At 40.8% G+C, this 19,491-nt stretch overlaps 1 protein-coding gene across 2 annotated transcripts; it reads right to left on the reverse strand.

The window, feature by feature from the left end:
- Positions 1–61: 61 nt before the first annotated feature.
- On the reverse strand, positions 62–11,157 carry LOC133483991 (uncharacterized). Of its 2 annotated transcripts, none has more exons than XM_061785991.1 (2): positions 10,903–11,157; positions 62–3,754 (listed from the first exon to the last, which is right to left on the reverse strand). In XM_061785991.1, the coding sequence occupies exon 2, from the start codon at positions 3,699–3,701 to the stop codon at positions 1,203–1,205; it is 2,499 nt and encodes an 832-aa protein (XP_061641975.1). In that variant the 5' UTR covers positions 3,702–3,754; positions 10,903–11,157; the 3' UTR covers positions 62–1,202. The 2 variants fall into 2 exon arrangements, with proteins under 2 accessions (XP_061641975.1, XP_061641984.1); XM_061786000.1 differs by lacking the exon at positions 10,903–11,157 and adding an exon at positions 8,240–8,305.
- Between the last annotated feature and the right edge of the window lie 8,334 nt (positions 11,158–19,491).

A 19,491-nucleotide genomic window follows, 5' to 3' on the forward strand; every position in this document is an offset into this window, starting at 1 on the left:
GTGAGTCATTAGTATGTCAGTGGTTTCAACATGCAGTGCCAGTCAAGTTATTTACCGTCCTTATGTCTTCGGTGGTGTTTTTGTCCTGATTTTAGTAATTAGAGCAGTGTGAATGTGGTCAAAGTTTTACTTTATGTGGGTGTCTGGATGATAAATTGTTTGCACAAGTCTTACACAATAAGATTAGAAGAACAGGGAAAACAACAACTCTGTGAAAGTGTATTCTCATTTGAAGTTTTATTATTTTTACTCACACACATTGCTTACACACAATGTACAAATTACCCCGTTACCATCTCAACCTGTCCTTTTATAAAAACTCAACAACAAAGCACAATGAAATTATACTTTCCCCCCCCTCAACTATCTGGAAGGCGGCACGGTGACCGACTGATTAGCACATCTGCCTCACAGTTCTGAGGACCGGGGTTCAAATCCCGGCTCCGCCTGTGTGAAGTTTGCATGTTCTCCCTGTGCCTGTGTGGGTTTTTTCCGGGTACTCCGGTATCCTACCACATCCCCAAAACCTGCGTGGTAGGTTGATTGAAGACTCTAAATTGCCTGTAGGTGTGAATGTGTGAGTGAACAGTTGTTGGTTTTATATGTGCCCTGCGATTGGCTGGCGACCAGTTCAGGGTGTACACCGCCTCTCGCCCGAAGATAGCTGGGATAGGCTCCAGCACGCCCGCGACCCTTGTGTGGATGAGCGGTACAGACAATGGACGGATGATCTTCTGGATATCTATTTTATTCAATTTACATGAACTGTTCACAATATTGGGTACACCTGCATCAGTGCAATGAGGTCCGAGATGAGCTGTACCAAAAAGTCTGCATTTACAACCATAATAATGGTCCGTTTTAACTGACTGTGCAGGTGTACATAATGTTGCATTTAATGTGTGTAGACGTGTGTAGTAGAGCGGCTCCAACTACAGGAGACAAAATCTTTGTGTGTTTTTTGGACATACTTGGCAAATAAAGATGATTCTGATATCATTGTCGCACAAAAATGAGTTTAATCTCTCAAAAAACATGACTATACCACTGTTGCTAAAACTGTTAGTTTACAGCTGTTTAAATTACTCATGTTTGACCAAGTACAATAATTACATGTGATAATTCACATGCTGTAATGTAATCAGAAAGTTAATCAAAACGTTTCCTCCAAAACTTCTTTCGTCTTCGTCATCCTCTGGAGGTCATTTGTAGCGATAGATCTTGACGGAATGATTCATACTGTCTGATACTGCCATGTGGCCGTGAGGGAGCAGCGCTAGACCTCTTGGGCTGTTCAGATTATCTGTCACTAGCGGCCAGCCGACACCCTTGGACGGGTAGAGAAGAACCCGATGGTGGTGCTTGCCCCAGTCTGTCACCAGTACATCCCCACTGCTGTCGATACAAAGGCCCCAAGGACAGGACAGGACGGGCCCGAGGCCAGAGCAGACCCCGAGGATTCGTATTGTGCTCCATCCAGGATCAAGGACCCGAATACATGGCACCCGGCCAGTCTCATTGCCTCTTTCGGACAGCACCATGAGCCCAGTTGTGAGACAGGCTGCCACCAGGTATGGTCTGTGGTAACCTGTGATAACTGTACGCTCTAGCCTGGTCCCAGTTTTGGGGTCCAGCTTCATGGAAGTTAGGGAGCCACGCTTGATGTCAGCAACCAAGAAATCATCTTGACGGGTCACAGTCACCCCCCGAGGAGCATCCAGTTCTTCACTGGTGGAACCATTCATTGTGCCTCCAAATGTCTGCAATAGGCGTCCATGACGGTTGAAGACCAACACGGCTCGTTCAGCAGCACAAGTCAGAGCAATGAGTCCTTTTGAATTGACAGCCACGTCAAAGTAATTGCAGATACGGGAAGATCTCTCCGGTCCAGAAGGGGACACCTGCTGCACAACGTTCTTCTGGAGGTCGGTGACCTGAATCCGGGCGTTTCCACAATCCACCACGAACAGCTGCCCTTTAACAGTTGCATGTATACCACTTGGTAGGTTGAAATCAGTGCGGCCTGATCCTTGCTTTCCAAATTGTTTAACCAGATAAGCGGAGTCAAGCGCAGTTGAACCACGCTCTTCCTCCAGCTCCCTCAAAGCTGCCACATCGTTCTGTTTGTTGTCATTTTTGTATTGCTGTGATTCCTCCCTTTTTATGTCTGGGATGGACAAAGATCGATTCACAGGATTTAAACCAAACATCTTTCTAATGGATGTATGGGGTCGAGAACATGGTTTCTCTGCATCTGTAGTGTTACTGTTTGGTTCTGACTCTGAGCCATGTCCATGGCCTTGTTCAAGAGTTGATGGTTCAGCTGCCAGGCGTATTCTGTTGACCCTCCTGATGGCTCCAGAGACACCTTTGTCACCATGGTTCACAGGGCTTAGTTTGCCAGAGAAGTCGTCAGGTGAAAGTGAGAGGCGTTGCTCCTGCTTGAAGGATTCATTGACTGGTATAATCTCAGGGTACACGTAAAATGAATCCTCACTGGCTGCTGGGGATGGAGGGCTTCCACTGTCCTTTGATGACTCATTTTGAGAAAATGAATTAGCTCTTGTGGAAAGGTGTCCAAGACTGTACCTGGAGAGGGAATCACTTTCTAGAGGGAAGGATGTTTCTTCACATGAGACAAGGACAAAGTTTTTTTTCTTTTTTTTTCCCTTTACAGTGTAGCGCCTCTTGGTTGCATGCCATTTGCCATCTGATTCATCACCTTCAGATTCTCCTTGACTAGAGACTGCTGGAATAGTGGTTAACAAGTCTTGTCCATGTATGTCTGAACACATTGAGTTAGCTTGCTCCTCTTGGGAGGACTCTGATATGCCACGATATTTTGGTGTGGGGGCCATTGATGATCTGAGCTCCTCATTTGCAGTAGAACTCAACAGATTTTGTTTCTGGAAAATTTGCAGGTTCCCACACGTTGTCTTTGTGCTCTCCTCTGGACTTTGCCTTTGCTCAGCTTTGACTGTTGAAGGTTCTTTATGAATCTCTACAGGGGTGATGTTTGAAAATGGTGAGTCTCCTGAGTGCAATGCACACTTCTGTCCTTGGACACCACAGACACCAATCGGATAAGTTATACCTTGCTCGTAGACATCGACTTCCCCCAAGCATAAAGTTTTTGACTCATGTGGTAGGAAGCTGACCCTTTTAATTGTAAGAGAGATTTCCCAAGGTTGGGTGACCTCTGCTACCCCTCTCTGAAGCTGATTTTGGTTGGCACCCCCAGCTGTACTGCCCCATCTTTGTATCTGCTCCTTAAGGTGCCACATTTTTTGAAGTTGCTGATCAATGAGGGATTGCACAACTCTTATTGTCGCTGCATTTTCCCTCTTAACCTGACTCAGGCGGCGCTGGGCTTCTTTGTGATCCCGCTCAACTTTTTCAAGAAGACGGCGCTCTTCTCTCTGTGCATTAATCGCTGCATTGTCCAACTCACGGTTCACCTCATCCACCTCAGCCTGCTGGCGCTCCCTGAGGCTTTGCAGTTCTCTCTCTCCTTGCTCCAGGTTGGAAAGTGCCTGTGTTGCCCAGGGTGGTGGCGAAGTAAGAGAATGCAATATAAAGATGGACTCCTTCGGACTCCTTGGAGGCACTGTGGATGCTACTTGTGTTTGTTGGGGAATGCTTTGCGTTAATAGGGCTGAAAACCCAAGGAGAGGTCTTCTCTCTTGAGAGCGCACCAACATTGTGGCTTGCAGTAAAAATCACTAGTCAGTGTGTGCTTCTCCACGTTTTCGGTCTATGAAGACACAAGAGGACAATGTTGGATCAAAATCATGAAAAATACCAAATTAAAAGATCAGACTCAAAAACGCTCAGACAGTTTTAACAAAGGGTTTCACAATATGATCTTGGATATGATTTAGGTCTTCTAGGATTTTTCTTTGACCTATCTGTACACTCGGATGTGTCACACAAACTTACGAGGGCTCATGTGACTGTTGTTTTTCCTAAAACTGGGGCACAACATCAGCACTTTGAAACTGTATCAACTGCACAATATTCGGTTTCTCGAGAGACTTCACAGTATTCTTGGATAACTTAGTCTCCTCAGTCCTCAAGGCTGCAAACTCAACATTTTGTGTCATGAGCCACCCTGCAGTACCATGGTTGGAGCCTGGGTGGCGCCTTGCGCCATTTTGCCATCTCTCTCTCCCCTTCCCTCTCTCTCTTTCCAGCACCTTCCTTGGCTGTGCACCTGTCACCAATCAGCCCTCGTTACCACCTGCATAAAAGCCTGCCAGATCCCGGAAACTCTTGCCAGAGTATTACAGCTTCTCCAGCGGTTCAACAGCTCCCCAGTCTCCACGCAAGCTAAACAATTCCTCGTTTCCTTTCTGACCTCCGTGTCTCTCCTTGTCCTCAGTGTTTCCTCCGTATTCATCGCCAAGTGAATTCCTACCGCCAAGCCGTCAAGCCAGCCGCCTGCCCTCATCACCGCCTGCCACGCAGTCCCTGCCTCCACTACCCACCAGCGCACGTCAAGAACCATCTACTTTTCCCGTTTTCAATAAACTGTTCATCACAACCCCTCAGCCTCCGCCTGCTCTTGGGTCCAGTCGCCATCCAATTTGCGACACTTCGGTTACTTAAATGTTCCAAATTGAAATCTATGACAAAATAAAATAATATCTAATCTCAATCCATCCACTCAGGTTGTAGGTGTACTGGAGCCTATCCCAGCTGACTTTGGGGGAGAGGCAGGGTATACTCTGAACTGGTCGTCAGCCAATCTCAGGGCACAAATGGAAACACAACCATTTACACTCACATTCATGCCTATGGACAATTTTAGAGTCTTCAATTAACCTACAATGCATGTTTTGGGAATCTGGGAGGAAACTGGAGTACCTGGACAAAAACGACACAGCAACAACATGAAAACTCCACACAGGAAGTCTGGAGCCTGGATTTGAACCCCACGACCTCTGAACTGTGATGTAGTTGTGCTAACAAACACCGTGCCTGAATGTCTATTTCTGCAATAAATATATTTTAGCAGTTGTTAGAAGAGCTCCCTGCTTCCAACACTCATTGTTTCATAAGCTGAGACACGGAATACGAACACTCAAACCACAAAGACCTATACAAGATTTTAACATGAAGCATCATTGATTTGAACAGCAACTCCCTTTAGCTCTTACAATAAACCATTTTTTTGCTTTGACTTGCAAGTGCAAGAAACCAGCACTGTTTGGTGACCACAAACTCACTTGAACTCAGTTCACGTCACAAAAAGCAGTAGTTTGGCAGATAGTCAACAATTCTTTAACAAATAACTGCCTTAGAAACTAAACGACTTTACCTTAGAAATGCCCCCGCTAGCTCAATGCTAACACATAATGGAAAATAGATAGTTGAACACAAATGGTCACTAACCCTAACCTTAACACATGTAGACAGACAACATTCCAATACTCACAGCCATATAGTCCATGTATATCCTCTGTGAAAACTATTCAAATTATTGCAGTTTATTGAGTCATTGAGAGTAGCCGTGACTCTTCTTCATTTAGGTCTGTATGATTGTATTATACTACCCGCCAGTAGCCATGGCGGCCACACCAGAAGGAGTAGCACAATGACTTGAATTGATGCATTAAATGATGTACAAGCTGTTTAGTTCTTTACATTCTATTTAATTATGATACTGTATGTTTTTATAGAGTTCTATTTTCCTTATTATAAATACACATTACCCCCCAAAAATGGTTTTTGCGGAGGACTGATTGAGTGAATGGCATTTCCATTCATTTCAAAGAGGAAATATAATTTGACATTTGAGATACAATTGTGGTTACAGAACGAATTAAATTTGGCTCTCAAGGCACCACTGTATTTGTACACAAGCCAGTTCAAAATAAATTTTCCATAATACGTCCCCTTTAACAGTTTTATCCCCCATATGATCGTTAAGAAGTCAGCCTGACCCTTGAACGAATAATTGCAAATTTCATTACAGTGGAAACTGGGTTTACGAACGGCCCGGTTTACGAAAATTCGGTTGATACATTTTTTAAAATGAAAAATTACCTCGACTTACATACTGTACTATTTTCGGTTTACGAACAGGCTTGACAAGGCCGTGAGACATGGTATTTTTTTCGCGCCACATAAACATCATTTGCTCCATGCTTCAAGTATCCGTTTTTGGCATAAAATGGCAACATCTCACAATGCAATGCAAAAACTGCGCTGTATTGTGGAAGGTGACGGCCATTTAGCACTAGCAGTAACCACAGTGAACGTACCCGAAAAGGCCACACTACACAGTGATTTGGAAACCAAAGTGAACCAACTTTTATTCCGTCATTAGAAATTGTGTTTTCACCCATTTCTTTATTGCACAGTATTTAATTTTGACAACACAATGTTAAAATAAGGCACATACAGTATAACGTTGTTTTGTGGCTGGAATGAATTAATTGCATTTCCATTCATTTCAATATTAAACATTACCTCGGTTTGTAAACTTTTCAGTTTGAGAAAGGGTCACGGAACAAATTTAATTTGTAACCCAAGGTTCTACTTTATTTCCTAATCTGTTTTGAATTCCAGATAAGTCAGAACTTTACCTTGCGTACTAGAACAGGTTATATTGTACTTTGGTGGTTTCACTTGACTTTTAGCTTATGCTATGCTCACCTGTGGTTCAAAATAATAAGTCCCATTCCTCACAGATCATCAAAACATTTCAACAGTGTCAAATAGCTTATCCTGAAGTAGCACAGACACTTATTGTTCCACTCCAGGCATTGAACGTGAGCTCTGTCTTTCAGCAACAAGGTCACGAGGACTGTAAGCTGCCACCAGCGAGGGGGTCACGTTGGCCCCCTTGAGAATGAGCTTTTATTACTGACGTTGTACGTGTGAAATGGATGGGAAGATGACGTTACAAAACAATTCTTGGTATCACTGCGCACACATTTGCACTTTCCCAACCCCAGGACTCCCTTGGAGATAAAATAAGATAGCTTTTGTCAAGAATGAATGGCTGCGGTGTCAGGTTGCCTCTGGAAACATGTGACCGGCAAAATTTCACATGCACGATGGAAAAAGAAAAAATTGATAGCAGAGGTTAGATTATTTGTTTGATGGGGGAAGGTAGAATAAGAAAATAAAAAAAGTCACCATGACAATTTTTACTTCACACAATGGATGGTTGAGAGAAAACGAGGAGGATGAATGTGAGCGTCAATCCTTGTGACTCATGTGAGACTACTCTCACATTACACAGCATTAAAGTTAAATTAGCTGTGCAGGTGGCCAAGTTATTGAAGGACCTTTTTTCTGCGGTCCTGAGACAAAATAATAAAAATTACAGCAGCTATAACAGGGGCGGGCAAACATTTGTGCTCAAGGGCCACATTTGAATTTTAAAACTGCAAGATGCAAATATATTTTTAATTTATTTATATTAAAGACACTAACCAAGTTGATAAAAATATATTTTTTTAAAATCATTAAATATTTTAATTAACCAATTTTGTGAAAACTGCTAAAGTAGAAAGATAAGTGTGCAAAATAGTTTATTTTAATAAAAGAATTCTCTAATTCATTCTCACTTTGAGTTGTATTATTTAATACTTTAATTACAATTAATTATTTAATATTATCTTTAAAGTAAATAAATGTACAGTATGTAATTTTAATTTTACTTTTATTTAATTTTAGCAATTATTTAATGAGAAATTATTTGAAAAAAATAAATTAATACATTTTTACCAATTTTGGGGAAATCTGCTAAGGTTGAAAAATATGTATGTAAAATACAGTCATTTATTTTTAAGATAAAATAATTCATTGCCATTTTTAATTTGTAAGTATAATTTAATTATAATTGATTAACCAATTATCTAATACAACTAATTTAAAAATATAAAGTGTTTCATGGGATTGTTTACACTAAATCAATTAATCAATTGTTTAATGAGATAAATGAATACAATCGTAATTTAAACAAATAAAACATTTTAGTTGCCTAATTTTGGGAAACAAACTGCTCAATTAATGCAACTAATATTACATGACTTTTGATGATGTAACTGCTCAGTTGCAGATTAAAGAACGGAGTGGGCCATACTTTGCCCAACACCTGTCTATAAACATCCAGCATCCAGCTAGTCAATAAGTCTAAAGATGAAGATGTTTACAGACAGTGCAGTAGAGAATTCAGCATGGATCAATAATGAATAAATCTCCAAATACATTAGAGCAAACCTACCTGCATGCAAGGTGCTCTTCTCCACTCTGGCCGCCAACCTGAACTTCTTGCCTTCACCAGCCTCGCATATCACACACTCCTCCCGCACAACTTGTCTCCCCCGCCCCACTCTCTCTGCCATGCATTGTTTGAAATCTCTTTGTACGCCACACCCAATCAGTTATGTTCAGTGTGTGGAAGTTATGGCAACCAATATGCATGGTATGATATTGTATATGAATATGCATATATAGTATGCTCTCTTTTCATATAAAAAAACATAAGAAGGTAAGCAAATTTAATTATTTTAAAAGATTAGGTCAATAACAAATAGGACAAGAGTTTGAAGGGTTTTGCCTTTGTACTGCAAGCCTTTACTATAACTTTTGTACTAGTAATAATATTTCTGATGATTTTTTTTTCTAAACAAGTGTGGGTATAATAAATTTATAGACCTTCATATCACAATTAGCTTACTTCATCAGTTTTTAGTCAGATTAAAATAATTTTTTGTAAAGAGCTTTTTCATTCGGTTATGTGTCATTACAGAATTGGAGGACAATTTAGGCACCAACATTTTTGAAAAAGGGACCATTTATTTAATTCATTCACTCAAACCATCTAAAGGCAAAGGATGTTTTTGGAATGGACACGAGCATGCTCAAAGATCTAGGTTCAACTCTTGCTACTCCTATTGCCTCAATCATTAATCTGCTATTGTTACCCCTGTCTTTAAATCCGGTGACTCAACTTCTCTGAATAACTACCGACCTATAAGCATTCTTCCGGCCATTTCCAAAGTTGCAGAAAAATGGGTGTCTGTCAGAGCAGATTGTCCATTATTTAATCAGCAGCTCCCCCTCTCTCCACGCCATGCAGTTTGGTTTCAGATCCAAGCATTCCACTGAAATGGCTACATGCCTCTTCATTGAGAAAATAAAATCTTCTCTCGACAAGGGTGGACTTGTAGGGGCGGTGTTCTTGGACCTCAGGAAAGCTTTCGATACAGTAAATCACTCTGTTCTTCTTACCAAGCTCTCAAAATTTAACTTCTCTGGCAAAGCTGTGAGCTGGATTGAATCATATCTGCATGACCGAACACAATCTGTATCAGTTAACAACTGCAGATCAGAGTCTCTTAGGCTAACCTCTGGAGTCCCTCAGGGATCAATATTAGGCACCCTTTTATTTAGTCTTTATATCAACGATTTGCCCACTGTTTGCTCTGAAGCAGAGTGCGTAATGTATGCAGACGACACAGTTTTCTTTGTTCATGGTCGCTCCAAATATACTGTTGCTGCTAAACTCACTAATACAATGTCCTGTGTCACAACTTGGTTGCAGGAGTGCTCTCTACAGCTAAACGTTTCTAAAACTGTAGGCATGTATTCACTAAAACAAATAGAATATCACCTGACCCCGACATACTTGTTAATGGAGAAAAAAATGCAAATTGTCAGCCAATACAAATATCTTGGGTTAATAATAGATTCACAGCTTTCCTTTAAAGCCCATATTGACAAATTGTGTAAAAATATCAAATTAAACCTCACAAATTTTCGTGCAATTCGGAATGAAATGTCAACTGAAGCTACAAAAAGTTACCTGCATTCAATGATTCTTAGTCACTTTAACTATTGCATAACCAGTTTGTCCAAGGCTGGTCAGAATGCAAAGAAAACATTGGAAGTTTTGTACAAACAAGTAATTAAAGTGATGGATAAAAAACCAAGGCACTATCATCACTGTGCAATTTTTAAAAAATACAGTCTTTTAATCTGGGACAGTCTTCACATATTTGCAGATTTAAATTTGATTTATAAAGTACTGCATGATTTGGCTCCAGCTCCTCTGGCTGAGTTCATCAGCCAAAGAAACAGCTCTGAGCGTGTCACTCGAGGCTCTGTCAGAGGTGACTGTCTCATTCTTCTGCGCAGGAGCACTTTCAGTCAGTCAGCCTGGTCAGTGAGGAGCGCTGGTGAGTGGAACTCAGTACCTGAGGAGGTTAAACTGCTTACAACATACAAGGCCTTCACAAAAAAACTGAAAATGTGGCTAGTTAACACCTATAGCTGCCAACACTAAAAGACAAGTATGTTATGTTGTTTTTTTGTTATGATCAAAAAAATTATGGTTTTATTCTCTCTTAATAGTATAGTTTGATTATGTATCCTGTATTATATTGTCTTGTAGATGTATTTTACTGCTTTTTTACATCATGGCCAGGGGACTACAGATGAAAACTAGCCTTCTGGCTAATTCTGCCTTTTTTAACCATGTGCACTTCATGTGTTTTATGAAATTGCATTGTCCCCTGGTCGCCAGCCAATCGCAAGGCACATACAGTATAAACAAACAACAATTTACACCCACATTCACACCTACAGGCAATTTAGAGTCCTCAATTAACCTAGCATGCTTATTTATTGGAGGAAACCGGCATACCCTGAGAAAACCTACACAGGCACGGAGAGAACATGCGAACTCCACAGGTGAGGATTTGAACCTGGTTCCTCAGAACTGTGAGGCAGATGTGCAAACCAGTCGCCCACTGTGGCACCCTGAGTAAATAATTTACAATTAAAAGTTACATTTTATATTGATGGAAATTTGTTATATATTATTGCATAAAAATACAGTGTTGCTGTAGCCGGGACGTTAGTAATGCATGCAAAGCTTCTCACCTTATTGCTTGAAGCAGTGTTACTTCCCGAAGCAATAGCAGTGTGCGGCACACACAAAATAAAAAAATGGATGCGGTTTCAATAAGAAATGCATATGCAGACAAAGTAGGTAAAGAAGCAGCTGTCAGTATGCACGATGTCATGGGTGAGTGTTCCGGTTGTTGTCTTCCCCCTGTTTCATACACACCTGCTCCTGAGAGGATCTTCGCCACCTGTGCCTCGTTCACCCTAATTACCCCTTGGATTTAACCTCGTGTCTCTTTGTTGCGTTCATGACACACGACACATTTTCAGTAGACCAAAAAATAGATGAAAACACACCAATCGACAACACAAGATGAAATATTATACAATACAATATTATGCAAAAAAGTGCACCAGAAAGTGAAACAACATTTTGGAAAAATAAAGGTGCAATAACAAATGATGATGGTATAATTTGTAGTGAAAAAGGTAAACCCATCCTCCCGAAAGCAATTATGAGTCATGGGCCTTGCAATGTCTCAACAGGAGGGATGGCACAGATCGTGGAGCAACACTTTCCTATATATGGATTCAATAATTACTCTAAAACCTTTTGTCGAGTGTGTGACTTGTGCAAAACATAATTCACAAGGCAATATCAGGCCTAAGAGAGGCCAAAATCCACAAGTACAGTGTCCTTTTTAAGCGGTGCATATGGATTTTATTGAATTGAAAGTAGGACAATACAAATATTGCCTAGTGCTGATTGAAGTATTCTCAAAATGGGTTGGAATTGTTCCAGCAAAACACCCAGATGCTATTACTGTGGCAAATTTGTCACACTGCAAGAGACAGGTACCACTGACAAGCAGCTCACCCGGTTGTGGGGCGGAGCCATCTCCGTCTCAACGTCAGTGAAGAAAGGGGCTTGCTCCCTAGAACTCCCCCGACTTCTTAGGAGCTGTGAAGTCGCAGGACCTGAGCATCGAGCGGGAAGTGACTGAGAGGGTATCCAGTGCCCCTCCCGCATCAACAGGAAGGAAAAGTGCGATCCAAACCATCACGGGCCATCCTTCTTTTGTCCTTCCTGAAGGGGCGAGAGTGAGAAGTGGCACAGAAGCAGAATAATACACACATTTGGTCAAGAACAGGACAAGAATACTGTTAGTTGCAAAAAGAGAGGTGAAGTGCTAGGAACCTCTCAGTCTCAGAAGATAGAAAGATGATTGCTTTCTGGCTTAAGAGGAAACCAGGAATTGAAAAGACCAGGCGACATCGCATTGACTGCATGCCAAGAGCAATATTATGTATCGTATTGTATGTAGTGTTAATGATTCCACCACTGATATGGCTTTTGCATAGAAGGGAAGAAAATGGTATTGATATTATTGCCAAAAGACCACGATTTGTGTCGAAAGAACATCATGACATACTCCATGAAGGTTGGAATGTCCAGCCATCCATTTTCTGAGCCGCATATCCTCACAAGGGTCACGGGAGTGCTGGAGCCTATCCCAGCTATTATCGGGCAAGAGCAGGATACACCTTGAACTGGTCGCCAGCCAATCGCAGGGGACATATAAACAAACAACCATTCGCACTGACAGTCACACCTACAAGCAATTTAGAGTCTTCAGTTAACCTAGCATGCATGTTTTTGGGATGTGGGAGGAAACCAGAGTGCCCGAAGAAAACCCACGCAGGCACGGGGAGAACAAACTTGAACCCCGGTCCTTAGAACTGTGAGGCAGACGTGCTAACCAGTCGGCTACCGTGCCGCCAGGTTGGAATGTATCACATATATATTTAACGAATACATGGTGCAGGTACGTTGAAAAAATTGATCCAGTTGTTACGTATGGAGAAAGATGCCTGCTTCCTCAATGCACCCTACATGTCTATTTTTATAAATACTAGCATTAAAGCATGAGAAACAAATAATGAGGAAACGACTGACATGGGGGTAATGGTTTTATGAAATCGGATAGTTCTTGATATTAACTGCGGCATAAGGAGGAGTTTGCGCCATGATCCATGAAACATGTTGTACACATATTCCTGAAAATGCTGGAGACGGACATGTATTTGCTGAAGCCATACAAAGAATGTAAAATATAAGAAAAACTCAATCCCAAGATTATGTGAACAAAAATTGGAATCCCTCGACATGGTTTACATCTGGTAGATGGACGAGAGTATTGGTGAAAATTATAAATAATTGTTACATTGTTGCTGTTTTGTTTATTTGCTGGATGCATCTTGCCATGCCTCGTAACGTGATATCCAAAATCGTACATGGCACGGTCACCGGATTGATGTTGAGTGATGAATATATGACTTTGATGAAAGAAGAACAATATGATGATTGTGAGACAAGAGGTGGTTATGGTTATTGTCATGAAAATCATTGTGAAATGTGACAGTATGATGATGAATGTATTTTTAATTGATAAACAGGAGGGAAATGACGGAAAAATTGTATATATTATTGCATAAAAATACAGTGTTGCTGTAACTGCATTAAGATGATAGCCCCCTTGTTCACTGGGAACAAGAGCAGCTTGGAAAAGTACTACAATGCACATTCCACAAGCCAATAAACCCCCACACCTCCATTCAGAGACCACATCCTGAAAAGGTCATAAAATGTGATACCACCTACTCTAGCTTAATAAAAAGGGCAGAGGGGAGGCAGATGTTAGAAGATTCCAGCTCGCTGAGAGAGCGACGGCTTCTCCTCTTGCCGCAAGAGATAAATCCTGACTCAGGTTGTGTTTTGGTCTCGCTCTCTCTTGTCTCTTTCCGGTGTATGCTAAATTGAAAATATCTGTAGATTTACAGATTAACTCTGACATATATGAATACTAATTTTAGTATTACTCAGTAACGGGGTTAAAATCAATGCTAATGTTCGACTTTTGCTCGAGCGCACACGCTAGCTGTGTTAGCTGCTATGCTAAATGGTCAAGAACAAACTAAGATATACAATATAAAACAAAAGTTTTGCTATGAATATGTCTTTATCTAATAGCATGAGTAACAAGGTTGGTGTTGGTTTGAGTGACACACTCCATTATGGCTACAAACCTAAAATAAAAAATAGAAGACAGGACTTACCTTAGTTGTATGAATTAGCTAAATGATGTCATTTCTGCTGACTCATGTAGCTATTTTTTTTTCTCTTCCTCTATGGTTAAAAAATGTTTTAGCAAGTGTTGTGTTTACTGAAGGACATAACTTCAGAGCATAATTCCAACCATTTCAAATACAGTGGAGCCTCGATTTAACAGACTAAAAAGGGGGGAGGTGTCGTCCGTCAAATCCGATTGTCCGTTAAATTGAAGCACTTTTTTCGTGGCCTAAAAACACCCGGTACAATACAAAATCATTGTAAAAAGATATAAAAAAATCTTTGAAATGTTTGAAAAGTTTTACAGTTTATCCAAACTTACCTTGCCGGTGCATGGAAGGGGTGATTTTGAGTTCCGGTTGGATACTATTTTTTGTCCGTTAAATACAAAGTCTGTTGAACCGGGGTGAGTTAAATCAAGGTTCCACTGTATGTCTGGGATTAAACAAAATGTTGAAACAATTTCAAGGAAGACATAAAAACAGCTGATTTAAGCAGAATTGTTATGTTATATATTATATGAAAATTGGTTATCAAGAGGGAGGGAGAAGAGAATAAATACATTTTAGCTGGTTGGTGTTGAAGAGCTAGTTGGTACTTGAAATAATATTTAGGAATCACTTTTAGCACAGCTACTGTTAGAGTTTGTCTCAGGACAAATATAAATTATACAACAACTGCATGTTTCTGGATTTTGTGCATGGATTATTTGAAATTTCATGTGGGGAGCGGCAGAAATTGTCATCCATTTCTGGAATGACCCCTAAATTAATAAATTCCCATGTATTAGTTGACTTTCTAGCAATACATGAAATCTCTTTTGAAGTTGGGAACCAAATTTCTTGGAATTTCTTTTATACCCTGCTGCTTCAGATATGAGCCAGTGGCGATAAATAAATACATAAATGAATACTTATTATTAGTTGCTGATGGTGTAGTGGTACATTCGTCTGACTTTGCTGCAGGCAGCATGGGTTCAGTTCCCACTCAGTGACGGTGTGAATGTGAGTCTGAATGATTGTCTGTCTTTATTATGCCCTGTGACTGCCTGGCGACCAGTTCAGGGTGTAGTCTGCATTTCGTCTGAAGTAAACTGGGATAGGCTTACTTAGTGCCCCGATTAGTGTCCCGTGACCTTGAATAGGATAAGCGTGTAGATGGATGTATTATTATTATTATTACTATTATTATTATTGACGGTATGTCTCTGATTCACCACCAGATGTCAGCAAACACCCAATTTTAAAGGGCCCAAGTAGAAGTGCATCAATGGCTTGCCTATACTCTAGTGCATATTGATTCTAACTGTCCATCCATTTTCTGACCCGCTTATCCTCACAAGGGTCGCGGGATGATTCTAATTGAAATATTGTATAATGAAACAACCAGCCATCCTTGCAGTTGGGCTTCATGAAGCAGCCACATAAAAGCTCAATGGAAAAAGACCAAACTACTGCACAGTACATCATTTCAACATTGCTGGTTGAGCAAGACCATAACACTTTGTTGGAATTTATTGCAAGACATTTTGCAAATGGCTGCACAGGACAGCCACAGCAGACGGAACAGCCAATTAGACGCTCACACATGCTTTCTTTAGCAAGAGAGCAAGTGTTAGCGCAATTTGCCCTCCCATGAATTTCAGCCAATATTTGTCTCTTATTGGTGGAAGCGAGCTGCGTGTTCACAGCTGCTGTCAACAAATGGACCCAGAAATGCATCTATCTGCACTCCAGTGGACGTCATTTGCTGTTTCATTTGTCAAGTGTTAAGCCGAGACCCAGACTAGGCTTGATGAAGAAGGTTAACCCTTACAAAGTTTGGGTCAAATTTGACCTGTTTTGACATTTGACAACAAGACAAATACCCACAATGTCATTTCTTTCACCTTGTAATTTGTGTACTTTTTCTGAAGTTACCCAAAATACACAAAAAGAAATATATTTTAAAATGCCATTTTTTTTTTTGGTACAGGTTAGCTACAAAGCTTGTTTACAAAGAGGCCGTTCGGATCAAATTTGACCCGCGCGTACTAGCTAACATGGATTTTGGATTTTGTTGTGTGTATGAAAATGGCAGTAACACTGGGAATGTTGCAACTCTGAGACAACTTTTTTATGGGACAGCGAGACCGGTATTCGCAGGGGAGTTGAAACAGTCCGGAAAAACTGTCTGTGTTTCCACCACATTTGTACAGGTTCCGGCAGAAAGGTGCACCTGTTGGTCTTTGAAGGGTCATGGGGGATTCTTGAAACAGTGAAAGAGTAAAAAAGCTCAAGAATGATCAAACATAAGGAACAGAAGTTATACAGCGGTCAGAGGGTGCTGTGGCACAGGTGTGAGACCTACACCTAAAAAAACTTCAAGATTTATTTTTTTCCTTAGTTAACACAGCAACATTGCCTAAACAGGCTACAGGAACAGGACAAAAGTTACAATTAACAAACTTTCTGAAACATGATTAAGGATTATTCATCCATTTATTATTGTCACACAGGCTATTAATACATAAAAAAAAGATCTATAGTTTACAATTTGTTATAAACAATTATAAGGATATTCTTGCCCCCCAGAATGTTTGTTTTAAAAAATAAACTGTATGTAAACATGCAAACTCCACACAGGAATGTCAGAGCATGGATGCTTCAACCTACCGCTATGTTAACCACGCGGCCACCATGGTTAGAAGCAAGTGCGTGCAGATTGTCATTTGCAGTGCTGACCTGGCAGCAGACAGAGAACAAGCAAAAATAAAAGCAAATGCAAATACACAGACAAAAACCTGTAAAGTGTTACACAGTTACATCATAGTACATGTTGAATAATAGGTTCAAATAGGCGGTACAGCACTGGTGTCAAACTCAAGGCCCGGCAGCCAGATCCGACCCCCCACATCATTTTATGTGGTCCGCGATACAAATTATGTGCGTCGACTTCAGGTTTCTTGCTCAAATAAACAAAATTGCAAATCGTCTTCGCTTTTAATAACACTGAGATATTGCAAGCATTTTCGTGACGAATCCCCATTTTGAAATCAATTGAATAATAGTTGAACATTTTTTATTTTATTGTCTTCTGATTTCAATTTCAATATTTATCCCTCAATTTGATGTGTACTGTAATAATATGAGGCGATCATACATTTATATGGGTTCACAGTCATAACGGCCCTCCAAGGGAAATCATAACTATTATGTGGCCTGCGACAAAAAGGAGTTTGACACCTCTGATGTCCAGTATCCCTCACTAACTTTTTAAAACAACGATATTGAGATGAATGAGGTGAGTTTTGTTATTTTTGGCAGAGTGTTCCCGTCGTTTGGGGCACAAAACCGACCAAATGTAGTGCCGACTTTCAGAATGAAGAGGACATTAAAGCTGTCAGAACGGAGAGTGCGGGTGGTATGCATGGTGAGCAGAGAGTGAAGAGATGTTCTGTGACCATGCTCGGAACTCAAAACACTCCCAATGAAATTAATTGAAATGCCATTAATACGTTGCAGCATATATATATATATATATATATAGTTATTTAATCTGTGTGAGGATTATGAGGGGTCCTTGGAAATTGTTCTTCCCGTTTGGTCCCTGGCCCTCAATGAGTTTGCTTTACATAATGAACTACTATGAAACCCTTTTGAAAGTGAGACAGAGCTCGTCAGAATGTGGTGCTCACTCGGCTATTGAAGCCACAAGCAATCTCCTCCAATTCTGCGATCCTCGCACTCCCCACCGGACACGCCTGACACGGGGGGTCCAACAGGCAGTCCGGCTGCCTTTGTGACTGATTGTTTCTATCTCCGGACCTGTCAGCAGAGATAGAGAATTATCTCTGCCTAAGGTGGCGCCCAGCTCACCCGTTATTATTTTTATTATTGACATAAGTGATAAGCCTTTGATGCTCGCTTCACTTCCAACATCGATGCAATTAAATCAGCGCTACATCCGGGCTGGCTGGCGCATGGCAGAGTAATGGGTCCAATAGCTGCCTCAACAAAATAATAATGTGATTCCGCAAGGGAAAATTACAGCCTGCTACTGTATATGTGCTTCCATATAGATCAGTTTGATACACGACAGGAAGGCTAATGCATTATTATTACCTTGCAGCTACCAAGTAGACCTGTTGCTTACAAACAATGAAAAAAAGCCATCACAGATGGCATTAAAAAGGTGGTCAAGAAAGTCTGGCCCACTTTACATAAAGAAGGTAATATGAGGTGATGAATATGCTAATGGCTCTCATTCTAGGGGGACTGTCTCTTTTTAGAGGGGAAGATCTGCTTCTGCTATAGATTCGATTAATTCCTCTTCATGCCACTCCTCATTTTGGTGTCCCACTCCCACCTCGCCTCCCGCTTCCCCGCTCATGCTGTCGGCCCGATGATATTAGACGAACAATCGCAGAAACAAAATGAGCTGGAACAACCAAGATGGGAACAGATGGCACGTAATTGCCTGGCGGAGGAAGCCGGGGAGTCAATTTTTACCCGTCCCAGAGGAGTTGCACTTGTGGAGGGAGGGGGGGTTAGTGCAGGTGCATTTGTTTTGATCAGATATGGCCTGGAGGAAGCATGTGAAAAAGATTCATCACAGGCACATTAAGCTGAGAGATTTAACAAGGCACAGTGGCTGAGACTTCAATCGGAAGTTTTGACTGGGCCAAGACATCACACATTAATATTACGCTCAAGTGTTGCACAAACTGTCAGACAGTCCCGAGATCGGCCAACTCAATTCAACTCTCATTTGACAAAGTCACATGATAAATAAGGCGTGACAACTTTGCATCGAGAGCGAAACCATAAAGATGATATATAATTCAAAAAACATTTTTACAGATACCAAACTAGGAGTTATCGCAACCGTTTTAGTCATAACCCTGTCAAAATTGTAATGATTAAAACCTTGCTCAGTATATAAGGCTTTCAAATGGTGAAAAAGCCAAGCTATTGTCTCTGCTCTCGAGCGCTGCGGGCCTGTCCGCTGAATGCGTTGAAACCACGTCCCACTGAAAAATGGATACTACTTCATCGAACATCTTTCTTGTGCCAACACGTGTCTTTCCAACACTTTATATTCACAATTCAGTACTACATAGTTCTCAGTCTTTGCACATTTTCAGCAATCACATTCACAATTGTATTATGGATTTGGAACCAAATCCCTGAATTCACATTGTAGGGTTTATGACAAGAATATGGTCACTAGTCACAACATTAGGTACACCTGCACAATTGCGATCCAATGGAAGAGCTGTGTCAAATGTTCTGCCTTTTTGAAGATAATAATACAGTGGAACCTCAAGCTAACGGACTAATAGGGCCAGGGGTCATCCATTAAACCCATTTGTCCATTAATTTTAAGCACTTTTTTTCCTGTCCTAAAAACACTTTGAACAGTACAACATTACTGTATGTAAATACAGTATATATGTACATAAAACACATCAAACTTCACTGCAAAATAGTTTTTCCTTACTCCTACATATGTCA

The sequence above is a fragment of the Phyllopteryx taeniolatus genome, chromosome 1, assembly GCF_024500385.1.
Source record: "Phyllopteryx taeniolatus isolate TA_2022b chromosome 1, UOR_Ptae_1.2, whole genome shotgun sequence".
Taxonomy (NCBI): Eukaryota; Metazoa; Chordata; class Actinopteri; order Syngnathiformes; family Syngnathidae; genus Phyllopteryx; species Phyllopteryx taeniolatus.